At 37.5% G+C, this 18642-nt stretch overlaps 1 protein-coding gene across 1 annotated transcript; it reads left to right on the top strand.

Moving 5' to 3' along the window:
- Positions 1 to 2248: 2248 nt before the first annotated feature.
- On the top strand, positions 2249 to 17747 carry EIF3L (eukaryotic translation initiation factor 3 subunit L). The gene is made up of 13 exons (XM_083365458.1): positions 2249 to 2361; positions 2653 to 2701; positions 4472 to 4682; positions 5036 to 5115; positions 6056 to 6117; positions 6258 to 6327; positions 7020 to 7093; positions 7786 to 7957; positions 8176 to 8330; positions 10091 to 10261; positions 12361 to 12858; positions 13400 to 13480; positions 17537 to 17747. The coding sequence occupies exons 1-13, from the start codon at positions 2332 to 2334 to the stop codon at positions 17573 to 17575; spliced, it is 1692 nt and encodes a 563-aa protein (XP_083221584.1). The 5' UTR covers positions 2249 to 2331; the 3' UTR covers positions 17576 to 17747.
- Positions 17748 to 18642: the final 895 nt, after the last annotated feature.

The following is an 18642-nucleotide window of genomic DNA, read 5'->3' as shown; positions in this document are numbered from 1 at the left end:
GAAATAAAAGGAAGGGAACAAGGCAAGTAGCAGCCAATAGGAGTAGTCGGATGCCGTAAGCGACAGACTGAGAATGACGGGAAGGGAAACTTTCCTTAAAGGTGAGAATCCGGTCTACAGCCAAGGACGGAGTAGATGCCTTTGGGCGCAAGACTGGGAAGGTTGATGGCCACAGTCGGCGATTATTACTGGCTGATGTCCAGTCCAGCACATCCTTTGGGGAGGGTATAAGCATTACACACTAGAATAAAACGCTCTTTCAAATGCGCATCTTTGCATAGGAAAAACAGCACCCCTTACACATAAGAGGTATCTGAATGTGAAAAGGGAGAAGGGCAAGCGGACATCCCAAGCAGCAAAAAAGAATGGTGCTATTTCTTCGGGGGAAGGAAGTGAAAGCACAGCTTGCAAATGGGGAGGGGGGAAGAGCTTTAACTACCATACCACCCTGAACGAAAGTGCAGAATGCATACCAACATTTCATTAGAAACCCCATTTATACACAGGATATTATAGCACTTGAGCAATTCGGAGAAATGTAATAAAAGTTATTCAATGCAGCAAAAATAGAAAGCATTTCAGAGGGGAAGATACTGCAATTGTTGTTGTTGTTGTTAGTTGCAAAGTCGTGTCCGACCCATCACGACCCTATGGACAATGTTCCTCCAGGCCTTCCTGTCCTCTACCATCTTCTGGAGTCCATTTAAGCTCACGCCTACTGCTTCAGTGACTCCATCCAGCCACCTCATTCTCTGTCGTCCCCTTCTTCTATTGCCCTCAATCTTTCCCAGCATTAGGCTCATCTCCAGTGAGTCCTTCCTTCTCATTAGGTGGCCAAAGTATTTGAGTTTTAGCTTCAGGATCTGGCCTTCTAAAGAGCAGCCAGGGTTGATCTCCTCTAGGACTGACCGCTTTGATCGCCTTGCAGTCCAAGGGACTCGCAGGAGTCTTCTCCAGCACCATAGTTTAAAGGCTTCAATTCTTTGGCGCTCAGCCTTTCTTATGGTCCAGCTTTCACTGCCATACATTGCAACTGGGATACTGCAATTACTTGACCCCAAAAATGAAACAACAGCAAAACACACTGTCATGGCTACAAACTACACAAACCTATTTACCAAGGTTTAAACCTCAGTGTTGAGAGAAGGTATTTCCAGACATTAGATTGTAATGTCTACCCCTTGTTTGAACTAAACTAAAAGTCTAAAATACAAGGGGTAGACATTATAGGTTCAAGGACAATACATTATAGGTTCAAGGACAATACAGTATGTTGTTATAAATGCAGTATTAAGCATTAACAAGTAAATCCCACAGGACAGAAACTCAGTAGGTTTAACTTTGGTGTCATAAGTAATGCTAAAGAGGAAAAAAACATGTCTTTTTTTCCTATTGAAAGAGTACAGGAACATTCTCAGGAAACAAAATATTCTGCAATCCTTTTGCTCCCCTTTGGAGGCAGAGAATTTTTATAAAAATACCAGTACACAAATATCTCACCTGTGGCTAAATTTTTGTTTATACTTCTTTTCACCATTCTTGATTAGTAATTATGGATTCATTTGAGTTGCAATTGTGATTCAGAAATTTGTTTTATTATCTCATGCAGAGGTCGTCAAACTTGGCCCTTTTATAACTTGTGGACTTCAACTCCCAGAATTCTTCAGCCAGGCATGCTGGCTGAGGAATTCTGGGAGGTGAAGTCCACAAGTCATAAAAGGGCCAAGCTTGAAGACCCGATCTAATGCATGCTTTATGAAAAGAAAATTGACTTTTCAGGTTAGGAGGCAATATTGTTCTGTAGTGGTTATTAACGAAGCATTCAAACCTGTTGCTCTATACATTTGTCAAATCCCATCAATTCTGGTCACTAAAAACCAGTGGAAATTTGTGACATTTTCATCCTGCCTGCGATCTTGCAACTAAATGATCAGTGTTGAAGATCAGATAATGCTTTGGGTCTTTTGATTTGATCTAACACATATCTGTTATTCAATAGATTTATAACCCGCATTTCTTTCATAACAGAATTAACAGTGTACCAAGTACGGGTTTACTTAGCATGATTGCCGTTAGACCTATAACATACGCACACTAAATGTAACACATTTACTTAATCACATTAGCGGTAGATTAACGCCGCCTCTTTCATCCCTACAGTAATTGTAATAGTCGGCCAAAACGGACTATTTATACCGGCGACTTCCGGTTTAAGGGGGAAGTGCCACAAATTTGGTGGCCGGAAGACTTTCTTTGCTGCAACGTTCTGAGGCTGTTCGGCTGTTCGGAGGTGTGCGGTTTCCTTTTTTTTTTCGTGCTGTAAAGCCCGCCATGTCGTATCCGATGGACGATTACGATGAGGTACAGGCTTTGCGTATCTATTCACTGAGAACTTGATTGGCGTGTGGGAATTGGGACCTTCATGGATGGTTTGCTTGACGTTTTCGGATAAAAGCGATGGGCGGGTTGCCTCCATTTAGTGGAAGAAGGAGGGGTTGTTAGGCTGATTTGTCACCAAAAGCAAAGCCGAGAAGAGGGGTCTGTTTTCCAAAGCCGAGGTATTCACATTTGAAGGGGGCAACGATTAAGCAGGTTGCATCGTATTGTCTGTACCGGATTCAAGCCCTCTCTTCCCACGCTCTCTTTTCGCAGGGCTCTTACGACCCATATACTTACCCAGGGGATTACGATTTACACACAGGTGAGTCCGTATACTTTCATGTTGATAGACGTGCTACTTCGAGTTTATATTGCTGGAGGCAAAGAGTACTATCGTAGATGTTCGTTGCGCTACATAAATGGTGGTAGTACCGTTCAGAAGTGCTTTGAATCCAGCCCACTTTTTATTCATTTTTTACAAAAAAAAATGGATAATCACGTGCTTTATGAAACTTTTGATATTTGTCTCTTATTGAAAGAAAGTACTTTGACCTATGTTCAGCTTAGCAACTTTGATTTTTCTTTGTTTCTTTGCGAATTGCTTTTAATTTATAGTCATAGGCTAAAATGTGAAAAAAAATGAGTGGAAACTAGATGCTACAAAATCTGACTACACAAAATAACTCCTAGACATTTCCATTCTTGTACTTTCCATTCTTGTAATCTATTGTAGGTGTTGCATTCAGATTGGCTTGCTTAAGAATAGGTAAAGGTAAAGGTAAAGGTTCCCCCGCACATGCGTGCTAGTCGTTTCCAACTCTAGGGGCCGGTGCTCATCTCCGTTTCAAAGCCGAAGAGCCAGCGCTTTTCCAAGGACGTCTCCGTGGTCATGTGGCCGGCATGACTAGACGCCAAAGGCGCACGGAACACTGTTACCTTCCCACCGTAGTGGTCCCTATTTTTCTACTTGCATTTTTACGTGCTTTCGAACTGCTAGGTTGGCAGAAGCTGGGACGAGTAACAGGCGCTCACTCTGCTACGCGGCACTCGGGATTCGACCCGCCAAACTGCCGACCTTCTGATCGACAAGCTCAGCGTCCTAACCCACTGAGCCACCGCGTCCCTATGTGCTTAAGAATAATGGGATTTAATTTAATACATTTTTAAAGTTGTCAGGACTGAATTGGAAAGACCCAGATTCAACTGTCCACTCGGTTATGGAACTCAATTGGGTGATTATAGAGCAGACGCTCTCTCCCAAAACAAATTACTTCCTAGGGTAGTTTAGGAATATAATGAAAAACGCCTTCCATATGTGTTCTGAAGCTGCCAATTGAAAAGCAAATTTTAATTAAGAAAAATTACTGAATTATTGACTTGGATATCAAGAATACTATAGCTTAAACTAAACACATAGTGACTCTGGGTAGCATCTGTAATAGAACAAAATAGATAAATACTATTAAAAGGCACAACTTAAATTAGAATAAAGACAATATAAAAGCAAGGTTAAAAAAACAAGAAATAAGACAGAACAAGAAATAAGACATCAAAGCATACAAAGAGTGCATCTAGTTAACTCACATTTAATAGAGTCCCCAAATTCATGGGATCCCCAAGCTCGTAGGCAAAAATCATTTTTGAGGGCCTTCCAGAATGCCCACTTTTGTTCCATTTGCTTTTTTCCCAATGCCCTCTATTGTCTTATTTAGTAATATTCATTTTTGTTGGACTCCACAGCAAACCCTAATGTTGCCAAAGTGTTGAACGGGTTATGATGACCTGTGAGCCTCTGTGAGGGAAATGGGCAGTTTCTAAATTAGACAGATTTCATCAGGCAAATGCTATTATATATTTTCATCATGATATGTTGTTGCAAGTATGAAAGTAAGGGTATTTGCATGGATGACATTATCACCAGGATGTTATCATTCCTCTTCTCATTCCCCCTTCCTGGCATCTGCCCATGTTCACATTTAAAGAACTTTATTAAAAATGAGGATTCTAAAACAGAGATTTATGCATTTAAATGTTGCTATTTTATATCTTCCTGATATTTTGTTTTGATGTAGTTATTTCTTGTATTTCCTAGGAGATCCAAAACAGGATTTAGCCTATGAACGGCAATATGAACAGCAAACCTATCAGGTGATTCCAGAAGTGATAAAAAATTTTATCCAGTACTTTCATAAGACTGTTTCAGATCTGATTGACCAGAAAGTGTATGAGCTTCAAGCCAGTCGCATATCTAGTGATGTCATTGATCAGAAGGTATATGAGATCCAAGACATCTATGAAAACAGGTATGATTTCATTTACTTCAAAAAAGGGTGAGAATTTTCAGTATGGCTAGTTTTTATTATGGTTCAATAACATTAAAAGAGATAAATAATGACTCAATGATACATGGCTATATATTTGTGAATATATAATGGGAAATAAAGATTATGTAGGTCGTTCTGCCCACATGATGGCATATGACACTGAAAAATCTTGTTCTTTAACATCTTTCTTACCACTTTTCTCATAGAAATCTTTACATGCCTAGGGCTGGTAAAAAGTGAGAAGGGATCATATAAATGGTAGTTTGTTATATGGGTTAATTATACTCAGTATTGCCATGATTTTCTAAATACTATACTGATGTGTATTGCAGTTGGACTAAATTAACCGAAAGGTTCTTTAAAAACACTCCCTGGCCAGAAGCAGAGGCTATTGCACCACAGGTTGGAAATGGTAAGAATTTTTAATAGAAATTTTTATTCTGATGTTTGTCTTGCATTGGAAGAGTAATTTTTTATTGGGGGGGAGGGGAAAGAAACCAGTACATATTGAAGAAGACAGGTTGAGAATTGCACTGAACTGTCTTAACTCCAAATGATTCTTTTGACAGGATTTGTCACATGCAATCTGATTTGATCCACATTTCTAACGTTTATATGATAAACCTAAAAATGACTTTATTCTTTTTTTATGGTAAAAAAATCTAGCTTGTTTTTTTGCATGGAAATTATGAGACTCATGACAAATTTAAGAGGTATAAAAATACTGTTCTTGATCTTTGTGTCCTACCCTACTGTATTAAGGTGTTGATATCCATAATTTCAACAAATTAGAGGGCCTCTTATTGCCAGAAAAAAATCTTCTGTCTTAGCTATTTTCCTGTTTTTTGCATCACTCATTATCCTTGAATCAATTTTTAACAATGCCACTCAATGCTTGAAGACTTTATAGTACACTACTATAATATTTTAATAAACAAGAGTAGTTTTTCTCCCTTTATTAAGATATGAATAGCTTGTTTTTATTATAGTTATGGATCTTAGTATAGGATTAAAAACACTCTGTGGTGCTTTTGTGAAATGCACCAATTCTGCGATATCTCAGATGCTCATTAGCAAGGCAGATTATATTCAGATGAAAATGCATTTGTAGCATATTCTAGCATATGTTCATTAACTTTCAGATAGCATATGAAATTTTATTTGCCACAGCATCGTGCTGTTGATATGTTTTTGCAGCATATTTTGTGACTTTTATTTATTATAGGAAATTTTTGGATTTCTGATATATTGTATTATTTTCACTTGTGTCAGATACTTGAAGACTGACTGAATGGAAAACTCAGAGGCAAATACTTCAAATACAATGATTTATAGCTTTTCTTTAATTGTAGATGCTGTGTTCCTGATTTTGTACAAGGAGTTGTATTACAGACACATCTATGCTAAAGTCAGTGTGAGTATCAGATTTAGATTGTCCTTAATGAAAAGTACATTTACGTGTTCAATTGCTCTGATTACTTAGAACTCTGAGATCATACATTCATTCAGTTCAGAAATTTAGGCATCTATTTACTCTTTTTTCATTTATTGTAGGGTGGTCCAACCCTGGAACAAAGATTTGAGTCTTATTACAATTACTGCAATCTCTTCAACTATATTCTTAGTGAGTCTCTAAAATTATATATGTATAATTCTTTGTATTGTGTAAGGGGTAATAAGAATATATCTTCTATATTTAGAATAAGATGCGGGGAGTAGGATGTTAGCATCGTAATATATAACTCTGTTCCCAGGTGTGTTTTTGCTTGAAACCTTCTGATCCCATGTGTGTGTGTGTGTGTGTGTGTCTGTATCTCTACCTACCTTATTCTGGTTTTGTATAGCTCTCTGGCTTTTTCTCTTCCCTTTTACATTTTGTTCTGCTAAGGACATGATCATCTATGATATAATGTTTATTTAGAATACCTAGAAGACAATACAAGTATGTAAAATTAAAGCAAGAAGCAATTGTGCCAGCTCTAGTTAATTTGGTAAATATTCAGTTTTCATTAATTAATGGTGGGGATCTACTTTGGATTAAAAGTAACTGTCCATAGGAAAATGCAGCAATGTATATATTTTCCCCTAAAATCGGTAAATAAATTAGATTCTGAAGTGGGCCTTGGCATAATGCAGAGTTGTTTAATAAAGCTATAAAGTTAGGCTTCTACTGTAAGTTGTCTTTGGAACTGCTCACTCAGCAGTCCAACCTTTCCTATTTATCCTTTTATCAATAAGATGCAGGGAGAATGAAAACGTACAGACTCTTTGTCTGGTATTATTCATTTCATATTCTATATGAATGTTCCTTTCTAGATGCAGATGGCCCAGCTCCTCTAGAACTACCCAATCAATGGCTCTGGGATATTATAGATGAATTTATATATCAGGTATAAAAATGGATTGTTCTCTTTGTCTATTCTGCATGCCTTTTTTTAAACGATGATGAAAAACTGCGAAAATCATTAGATGCTAAGCGCGAAAGCACTTTGCACAAAACTTTCCAAAGCAGTAAGACTTCCAGATACTTTGCGGTTAAAATGTATTTCTGTCTTTTTGTTTGATATCCAATTATATATATGCATGGATGGAGGGGTTTATTTCTATATTGACATATAAGAATTCAATTTGTATATAATTTTGTGTGCTCTGTTTAACATATACTACAGATATTTTAGATAGAAATATGCCTATTGTTAGTGATTTGGAATAATATTTTTGTGATGAGTTGTAATTTTATTCAGTGTTCTCACACTATTTGTCTTTCCTCCTACAAATTGTTAGAGTTGTAATTTGGTTTCTGGTTAGCACTGTGAAAACTTGTGAGAGGGTTTTTTTTAATGTGTAGGGAGGTTGGTAGAGATTTTCATTTGTAAAATAATGTATAGTTTGGTTTTGTTACAATGCAGCATAACATTTGTACTCATTAATAGATTGCTCTTCCTTTCTTCCTTTTGCCTTTGGGTAATTCCAATTTACTCAGTCATTTCAATTTTATTCTGGTTATGTTAAAAAAAAAGTATCCTAGGAGGAAAACAATACCATCCTCATTTTCTCTTGTATTCTCTATATCCTTGTAAAGTTTCAGTCCTACAGTCAGTATCGCTGCAAGACTGCCAAGAAATCTGAGGAAGAAATTGATTTCTTGAGGTTAAATCCTAAGATCTGGAATGTCCACAGTGTTCTTAATGTGTTATATTCCATAGTGGACAAATCCAACATCAACAGGCAACTGGAAGTTTATACTAGTGGAGGTAAGAGAGTAAATATTTTAAAACAAGGGGTCTTTACCACTATCAGTTATCAATAATTATCCAGTAATTTATTAATATGGAAGGTCTAGCAATTTTCATTCTGATTGTGAGTCTCCAGCTATTTCTGATCAGGAATCAAGCTGGCAGATTGAAATTTGCATTTTTATTCATTGTTGTATTTAGAGTTCACATATATAGTTTTACATTTTTTCCCTTAGGTGACCCTGAGAGTGTTGCTGGAGAATACGGTCGTCATTCTTTATATAAGATGCTGGGCTATTTTAGCCTTGTGGGTCTGCTACGCCTCCATTCATTGCTGGGTGATTATTATCAAGCCATTAAAGTTCTGGAAAATATTGAGCTTAACAAGAAGGTAATAGAGCCACCTTTATGTGAAGACTGATTTTTTTTTTTAAGAAAGACCTTTGGCTTCTAGAATATTTATTTATTTGCATGGATTTATATGGGCATCCATCTCACCAATATGGCTCCGGGCAGCTGTATTTATATAAATAAAGAATTTTTATTTGGTAGGAGGCTAAATGTTCTGCAAAACAATTTTTATGTAAACAGTGGGTGTTACCGTAAGTTGAGCCTGGTGAATGTCTCAACTGTGTGGTAAGATTTTCCGCTTTCTTTTATTTTTAGTACTGAAAAGAGATGTGGAATCTTTTTAAAAGATTATGAAGCTTTTATATTCTCTGGCAATTAAATATTAAGTCATCATTACTGTTCATATTTTGCATTTCATTTTTTTTCAAGCTATAACCCATTTTAACCCTAATATAATTTAGAAAATTAAGGCATATTCCAAAATTACTTCTTTTCTTCTCTGGTAGTTGTTATCTGTGCTTTTCCCCTCATACATTAACTACTTTTTCCCCAAATCTGCTATTCCCTTGATTCCAAATAAATCAAGTAGGTTGTATACCATAAACAAGGTAATATGAAGAAAACCAGTAATCTGTATCTATATAGATATAGCCCCATCTATATTTGGGCTATGAGCTGAAAATAAACAGCTCCTGTGATTTCATATAGGATTGCCACAGTTTCTCTTGACAGCTACTTGCAATTTTTTAGACCACTAAGTACAAAGTTGAGGAAGGTTGCAATATGAGATCTTTACAGTGGTGAAACTGTTACATTGTACCTTTTAATCACAGAAACATGTGTATCTTTCTTTTTTTGCCAGCTAGCTGAAAATAACTATTTTAAAATATATACAATTAAGTTTGTGTTTAAAATGCTGAATAAATTTGCTTTTAAAATCATAGACAGGTTTAAATAGAATAAAATAACAATGTCTTGTTGCTCAAGTTTAAGATATTCTGTATCTCTTCATTATGTTTGCTGCAAGAAACTTAACAGGCCTATCTCTCTGAAAGTTGTAGGATTAAAATGCTACATTGAGATTGACAGAGCAGGTTCTCTGCTGCAGTGCTTCTAAGACACTATGGGACAGTGCATATAGTCCTCCACTTACAATAGTTCATTTAGTAACCGTTCAAAGTTACAACAGCACTGAAAAAAGTGACTTATGACTGCTTTTCAAATTTACATCCGTTACAACATTCCCATAGTCATGTGAACAAAATTTGGACGCTTGGCAACGGACTCATATTTATGATACAGTGTCCTGAGGTCATGTGATCACCTTTTGAGACCTTCTGACAAGCAAAGTCAATTGGAAGCCAGATTCACTTCACTGTGTTACTAACTTAACAATTGCAGTGATTCACTTAACAACTGAAAAGAAAGGTTGTAAAATTGGGCAGAATTCACATAACTGTCTCGCTTAGTAACATATTTTTGGGCTTAATTGTGTCCATAAGTTGAGGACTGCCTGTATTTCTGAACCTCAGCAAGTTTAAGATGTGTGGACTTCAACTTCCAGAATTTCCCCAGCCAACATACTACCTAGGGAAATTCTGGGTTTTGGAAGTCTACACATCTTAAACTTGCTGAGATTACTTTGCATCTACCCATATAATATTCATTTATAGATTGAATGCATTTGGAGCAAAGTTCTTAAATCGTAGCCTTTGGAATGATGCTGTTCTCTCTCCATAGAGACTGTTAACATTTCTTTTCTGATTCCTCACGTGCTGTACAATCTCTCCCTTTTCTCAGAGTATGTATTCACGAGTGCCGGAATGCCAGGTCACCACCTATTACTATGTTGGTTTTGCATACTTCATGATGCGACGTTACCAAGATGCAATCCGTGTCTTTGCTAATATTCTCCTATATATTCAGAGGACCAAGAGCATGTTCCAGAGAACAACCTACAAATATGAAATGGTAAAATGGCAGAAGGTTTCTGCCCTTCTTTCTAAGAGGTGTCCTTGGAAATTCTTTCCTATTTGCTAACAGTGCCATTTCTTCCCAGGTATAGTGATCTTCTTACAGCACAATTCTATCAGTATCTATTTCACTGATATCAAGAAGCATGTTGTAGTAGTCACTCCTATTATGAATTCTCAGAGGTAGTTTTCCTTATTGAGTTGGTCTTCAAAATTAATTTTCAAAGAGCTGAGAACTCTTTGGGATTTTATTTTTGAAGTGTTCCTGAAGAGAAATGGAAGTGGCAAGAATAGGCCAGAATAGCCTAAAAATAGGCTAAAAATAGTTTAAGTACTGTAGTTTCTGGCGTATAAGACTACTTTTTAACCCATGAAAATCTTCTCAAAAGTCAAGGGTCCGCCGTGTGCTGAAAATTTAGGGACAGGGCTGGCTGGAAAACCTGGAGCGGATCTCCCATTTAGTCTGCGCAGGGAAAGCGGGACCAATTGGAGAAGAAGCTGCAGTCTGTGATTTTTTACAGGCTGGGGTCTGGGCGTCTTTCTAAAGTTGAAGAGCAGCTGTAGTATATCCCAACTTGAAAGGCAGGTGGGGAAGGCAGCAGCCAGAGCAGCAGTTTAGCTCTAAGGACACATTTGACTCAGGAACTGGGCGGGCTGGCTGGAAAACCTGGAGCGGATCTCCCATTTGGTCTTTTTTTTTAAAATCCCATTTATATCCTGCCCTTCTCCGAAGACTCAGGGTGGCTTACAATTTAAAGCACAAATCAATGTGCTTAGCAATAGCCTTCATTCTGTGTATATGCCTGTTTATTAGGGCTTTCACCCCCCCCCAAGCAGCATTATTACAAAGTCAGCTTATTGCCCCCAACAATCTGGGTCCTCAGTTTGCCTACCTTGGAAGGATGGAAAGCTGAGTCAACCTTGAGCCTGGTGGGATGCGAACCTGCACTAATTGCAGGCAGCTTGTGTTACTTAAGGCTCTGCGCAGGGAGGAAAAGTGAAAAAGTGAATTAGGAAAATAGGGAACGGTTGCTGGAATTGGGTATGTGTAGTTTAACGAAGAGAAGGGTGAGGGGTGACATGATAGCAGTGACCCAATATCTCAGGGGCTGCCACAAAGCAGAGGGAGCCAAGCTATTCTCCAAAGCACCTGAAAGCAGGACAAGAAGCAATGGATGGAAACTAGTCAAGGAGAGAAGCAACCTAGAACTAAGGAGAAACTTCCTGACAGTTAGAACAATTAACCAGTGGAACAACCTGCCTCCAGAAGTGGTGAATGCTCCAACACTGGAAGTTTTTAAGAAGAGACTGGACAGCCATTTGTCTGAAATGGCATAGGGTTTCCTGCCTTAGCAGGGGGTTGGACTAGATGACCTCCAAGGTCTCCTCCTCCTCCTCCTTCTTCTTCTTATTATTATTTTATTATTATTATTATTATTATTATTATTATTATTATTATTATTATTATTATTATTATTATTATTATTATAGTTTAATCCACTTGCACTGTTTTATGTTTACATGTTTGATGACAAACAGCCTTATGTTTATAAGTGACAGTTTTCCTACTAAGCACCTGCATGTCATAAGCATTTGAATTAAAATTACCATATTAAAATCAAATCTGATGTTTTTTAATTTTTATTTGGTGTGCGTTGGAAGAGGGGTAGTCTTATACGGCGAGTATAGCCCAAACCCTATAATTTAACAGGAAATGTAGGGGGTCTTCTTATACGCCGGAAAATACGGTATTGATTTCAAAGCACTTTTTAAAAATATGTTCTTTATATAAATGAAAAAGAAGCTGGTCCAGTTACCCAAAGGTGTTGGTTCATTAATCAAAGAAATAGAGAACTGGAATGCTGCCATTGTCTGCATAATGGATCGAGACAGCTTTTACTTTCCAATTATGTGTCTTTACTTTAGCTTCTCGAGTTTTTGCTTTTGAAAGCTACCTGGCAGAAAGCTTCATGGCAGAAGTGAGACTTAATAATGTGGCTTTCTTCTACTTTGCCAGTAGTCGCTACACCTATATCTTCTTAAATGTAAAGAGTAATTGATCTTGAATGTTTCTCACAGGAATTACTTATTTTTCAGATTAACAAGCAAAATGAGCAGATGCATGCTCTTCTGGCCATTGCTCTTGCCATGTATCCAATGCGCATCGATGAAAGCATTCACCTGCAGCTCAGAGAGAAATACGGGGATAAGATGCTACGGATGCAGAAGGGAGACCCCCAGGTATACGAGGAGCTGTTCAGCTATGCTTGTCCCAAATTTGTCTCACCCGTGGTACCCAACTACGACAATGTGCATCCCAATTATCATAAGGAGCCATACCTGCAGCAGTTGAAAGTCTTTGCTGATGAAGTACAGCAGCAAGCTCAACTGTCCACCATCCGCAGTTTCCTAAAACTGTACACTACTATGCCTGTGACCAAGCTGGCTGGCTTCTTGGACCTCACAGAGCAGGAATTCTGCATCCAATTGCTGGTCTTCAAACACAAAATGAAAAACCTGGTCTGGACAAGTGGCATCTCTGCTTTGGATGGAGAGTTTCAGTCGGCTTCTGAGGTGGACTTCTACATCGACAAGGTCTGTCATTTGACTTTTCTCCAACCCTTCTGACAGTAGTGCATAACATTTGAACTTGACAATGTTAAGATTTACTGAAATCTAGTCAACAGGGTGGATGGAATGCATTATCATCAAAGTCATCTACATCTTCTCTGGAGTTTGAGTTCCTTTATACATCCGAGATAAATCTGTGTTGGAAACTGAAAACTAGAAAGCCCCACCATTCCTTTGCCTTGACCATTTCTCAGGGGCCATGTAGTAGTAGAGGTGGGGCCTCAGCCTTTCTCTGAAGGCCTTCCCTTGTGAAACCAGATCACTAGGCTGCCTCTGAGGGGCGTGAGCTTTAGATAGAAACTCCCAAACATACTAAAACCAGCCTAAGATAATAGCAGGTAACATGGCAAGTCTGTTTTCATTTTCATGAGGACAAGTTCTTATCTGGACAAACATCTCATGTTTTAGCACGATGTAAGGCAATATAAAAATAAACCCCTAATCCCAGCAGTTGTCTCCTGGCAGAATCCTAATATGTTGCCAACTTCTTCTTGTCTCTTGGCAGGACATGATCCATATTGCAGATACAAAAGTTGCTCGACGCTATGGAGATTTCTTTATCCGTCAGATTCATAAGTTTGAAGAGGTAAGTTAATGGCTAAATGCATAGGAGAAGCTTAGAAACAAATAAATGGCAGAGTTTCCAAAACCTGGTGGCCACGAAGTTACACTTCTTTATTGCTTCAGTCTGGGCTTTTTTCCATACAAAGGTGGTCAAATACTAAAAGAGCACCAGTTCCAAACAACATTTGTGTGCAGCCTCCAAAGGAAGCAATTGCTGGTGTTGCTGCCCTCTTTCTAAGAGAGAAGGGAATTGTCAAAAATGTCTCACGCATTCTTGGCAACCTGCTGCCCAGAGAGCAAAATGTGGCTGTTTTAGTTATCCTGAAGAGGTCACTGCATTACCCAGAAATCTATCCAAAAGATTAAAGGGGTGTGTGCATTTGTGTGTGTGTCTGTCTGTGTGTAAGTAAAATGGTTATCCCTAATTCCTATTTTGTTTTTTTAAAAATGAAATAGCTTGCTACCCTCTGTACAGGTCATTTAACATGGGATCATGGTGGGAAAATTGAGGGAAACTACCAGAGGACCATCATATAAAACTGCCTTGTGATTAAGTCCTCAGAGATTGTTATACTGCTGGTAGCTGGCAAGTCTCTTCTGGAGGGGAAGAAAGGCTCTCCCCTCCTTGAATACCTGGCTTGTTTTTATTCTGGATAGAAGACTAAGAATGGAGAGCTTCAACCTTTCTTTGCCACCCCATTAGTTCAGGAGAATGCAGTTCCTAATTTTTGCAACCACCAAATTGTATATTAAATACAAGGTTCATTCAGAGTTGTGTGGTGCATTTTATCATCGTAACTTAAAATATAGCAAATACCAGCCAGCTTCATAAGAAAGTGCATGGTTAACATGCCATTAATTATAACTATGCGTTCTTATTTAATCCTAACCATTGTAGATAACCATATTACTTTGAGTAAACATGTCTGTATTTATGCTGAAAAGTAGAGGTCAGGGGATCCCTACTGCACAAAGAGTTTGCCCTCGTAAAAATGAAAGGTCAGAGTCGGTGAAAGATGTTCTCCTCGACTGCAACTTTTTTGCAGAGGCTTGCCAAGATTTGAAGCAGCTTATGTTACAAATAATGTCAGGCAAATCTGATTTTTGTAGATGCTAATGAAGATCGCAAGGTGACTCTTACACTGTCAAGCAAAGGATACAACAAATGGTTTAAACAGAAATGGCTGAATTATTTTGAAAGTATTGTGTATAGTTGAGCTATGGCACATATTTATGGTCTATTTTCATATTGCTTACTGTAATAATTTCTGTAATTTGTACTTTCTGTTGGTTTTCTTGATTACAAAAAACATACATCTTTATATATGCATGCCCATTATGCTGTTCCCTGTCAGGTTAAGCATCATTGTGTAAGGAGCCAAAAGGAATAAGAACCAATAAACCAAAGCTGTTAAAACATCTAAAATAAGAGAAAGAAAGCAGCTGGTTTTAATTTATATCATCACTTCTGCATTTCTCTATACCTCTCTATAAATACTCACAAAGGATCTCTGTTTCCATCATATTCACACATTGCCTTTTTGTTGTTCAAACTTTGATTTTTTTGGAGGATTTCATTAATTTCTTCTGTCTTTCCCTGCATCTTAATTCATCTACTTTCCCTTCCTTTTATTCCATATTTTATTTTTTCATCTGCAATTCGATCATCATTCATTTTGTCTATACTGCTAAACCAATTCAACAAATTGGATACTTATATGCAGTTTACTATCTTATTGCATCCACTCATTTGTGACTTTATTTCCTTTTTTTAATCACATAAACCTAAGTACACCATTCCTACTCTATTTAGCTTTATGCTTCTCTTGATGTATCCAAACCTCATTCTTATATAACAAACTGGGTAGAAGTACACTTTTTATGCAGCCATTTCTGCTATTTCTGATGAACTCTGTGGAGTGGATTATATACTGCTCACTACGAAAGCACGTAAAAAAAATGCAAGTAGAAAAATAGGGACCAGTACGCTGGGAAGGTAACAGCATTCCGTGCGCCTTTGGCGTCCAGTCATGCCGGCCACATGACCACGGAGACGTCCTCGGACAAGCGCTGGCTCTTCGGCTTTGAAACGGAGATGAGCACCGGCCCCTAGAGTCGGAAACGACTAGCACACATGTGCGGGGGAACCTTTACCTTTACCTTACCATTCTCCCAGTATTCATACATCTTAAAGGTTTCTACATTTTCCTTTTTTTTATTAAAGAGTTTTACAAAAACAAAATTTTACAATATATCCCCAAATCCCTCCCACCCCAAACCCACCCACTTCCCCCCCCTTCCCAGAGCTAAATACAGGATTATAGTTACAATAATCATATTCTAAATAAAAATTATGCATAATATACAATTAACCAAATTCATAATGCGCTTTAACTCTCTTTTAACATAACTACAAACAACGTACCAATAACAATATCCCACTAAAGTCTACTCATAAGCTAAATGGAACTTTTTAGTCCCATATTTGTTTTGAATATAATTATCCAGTTTCTACATTTTCCTATGTAAGCATTTTATTAAGATAAATTCATCTACTTGCTCTATTTTCCCCTATTTTTGTATAAAGCATGTATATTTATATATAATTTGTAACTGTTCACTGTTTTCCTTGCAAAATTTCATTTAATTTTGCTGCACCATTATTCAGGTTCTCGGACAACAGTATGGCAATAGAAATACTTGTACCAAATCAACAAGTCTCCAACATGATCACAAATATTCCTTACACATTTCTTTACAAATGCATTAAACAATCAAGGACACATCACATATCCTCCCACTTAAATACTCAGCCATTTGCTAAGCAATCTGTTTATTCCTACACTTGTGATATTTGTAGCATACACTGATTTTATTAATCAGCAGTTAATACTCCATAATAATACAAAACATTTCATAATTCTGATCTTCATCACTTTATTGGACTTCTTTTCTAATATAATATATTGGAATAATCTTTCTCCATATATATCTCTTCTCACCTGCTTAAGTCTCATGTACAGTACAATTTCCTGCATCCCACTAGCTAGGAGGTGTAGTGTAGTGTTTTGACTCGCCTTCAGAATACATAACTAGTTGGAATAAATAATAATAATAATAATAATAATAATAATAATAATAATAATAATAATAATAATAATAATAATAATAAAGTTGAAAGGGACCTTGGAGGTCATCTAGTCCAACCCCCTGCTCAGGCAGGAAACCTTATACCATTTCAGGCAAATGGCTGTCCAGTCTCTTCTTAAAAACCTCCAGTGTTGGAGCATTCACCACCTCTGGAGGCAGGTTGTTCCACTGGTTAATTGTTCTAACTGTCAGGAAGTTTCTCCTTAGTTCTAGGTTGCTTCTCTCCTTGACTAGTTTCCATCCGTTGCTTCTTGTCCTGCTTTCAGGTGCTTTGGAGAATAGCTTGACTCCCTCTTCTTTGTGGTAGCCCCTGAGATATTGGAACACTGCTATATGTGGGGGGATAACATAATTGCTGAAGGAGAGAATAAGGAATTATCTAGAAATGCATAGTATAGCACAAAAATTTGGAGAAATGGTGTAGGAGATGACATACTATTGTGCAATGAGGTTTCTGAAAGCAGTCCCAAGAGCAAAAAGATTTGAGATAACCAGCTGGATCAGTGAGTACCAATTCTTTGTAATCACCTTCCATCTTTGCTATAAACCTCCCAATTTCAATAACCCAAAAAATATTTTTCAGGTTTTTCTTTTTAGCAGTTGAATAGTCATTTTCCAGGAATGATTATTTCTAAGCAATTTTGTCAGTATATATTTGGACAAAATGCTGTGAAAATCATTTGCAGCTTGTGTAATTTGCAGATGTCCATCTGTTTTCACAAACACCACAGATCTGTCCAGCTTAGTACAGTCTGCATGTGGGCTAGATTTAATTTACTCATTCAGCTGCACTCAGCATTTTGGTGGGATGCAGACACTTGTTTGGAGAATGTATAATTGGGGCAATGACACTGAAGTGCTTAACTATGTGGGTATTTCTCCCCCCCACCCCCAAATTAACTTGTAATTAGATGTCTGTCTCTTTCAGTTGAATCGTACTCTGAAGAAGATGGGCCAAAGACCTTGAAACTCTTCTTGCATCAGCTATTTGCCCAATTTGAAGAGGGTAAGCCTGGGAGAAATATGAGCTAAGAATTCTGGAATTTTCTATAATCTCTGCCATTTTTACTTACATAGCAGATGGCTGTGCTCATACCAAAAACTAGAAGGTCTAATTAAATAAATGAAATTTCTTTGTGTCTCTGGAGTTTGTTCATTTATCCCTTTGAGGGAGAAATAGCTAATCTTTGGCTTCTTTTGATATCTTGGTTGTGGGGCCTACCTAATCTCATTCTATAGGGAGTGTTTTTTGATAGCTGGCAGAGTGTTTGCCAGGACTCAAGCACAGGTCTTCACCTCTATTTTGAAAGGTGATCTGTTTTAATGCTGATTTCACAAAAAAATGAGCTTGACTTTTCTTTTATAACTTTAAAATGTAAAACTACAACGCCTTCCCTGCTTTGCTAAAAGAAAGAGAAAATGCTATATGTCAAAATTGTTTCTGTGAGACACTAGATTTAATCCCTCTTAAGACTGAATGCCTTCAGAGTGTCTTCCAGATCTTTTCTGATGTACTTCTTTTTCTTTTAACGTAAAGCTGAAGTCTCTGAATCAAGCTTAGCTCTTGGTGACCTCATGGATATGTCCACACATGATTTTTGGAAATATCCATGTATCCTCTTTTAATGCCCCAAACTAGTCTACACCCAGTAGATCGTGGACATCAGATAGCATCCTTCTTATCATTTATGATTAAATTTCTCTCTCTTTTAAAAAATGATATTGAAAAATACTGCAAACCTTCAGAGTCCTTTTATATGAAATAAAATAAACTATGACTTCAGTCCCATGTAAATTGGAAATCATTCTCTTAAACTTGGTAGTTTTGGAAAACATATGTAGGATTGGGCTGCACAAAGGATACGTTCGCTTACATTGGGTCAAATGTTAGGGGTTCTCCATGTATGACAAAGTAACAAAGCTTCTGACAGCAATGAATCAACATTACTAAAAAATAGCAATTTGTTCATGCCAGACTCCTTCCAGCTTTCCTAGTGAGGATAAGCACATGAAATTAGGACTGCCAATTGTTTC

Source organism: Vipera ursinii (genome assembly GCF_947247035.1).
Source record: "Vipera ursinii genome assembly, chromosome: 6".
Classification (NCBI taxonomy): Eukaryota; Metazoa; Chordata; class Lepidosauria; order Squamata; family Viperidae; genus Vipera; species Vipera ursinii.
The sequence above is the reverse complement of the archived record's forward strand: the minus strand, read 5'-3'. Positions and strand labels throughout refer to the sequence as shown.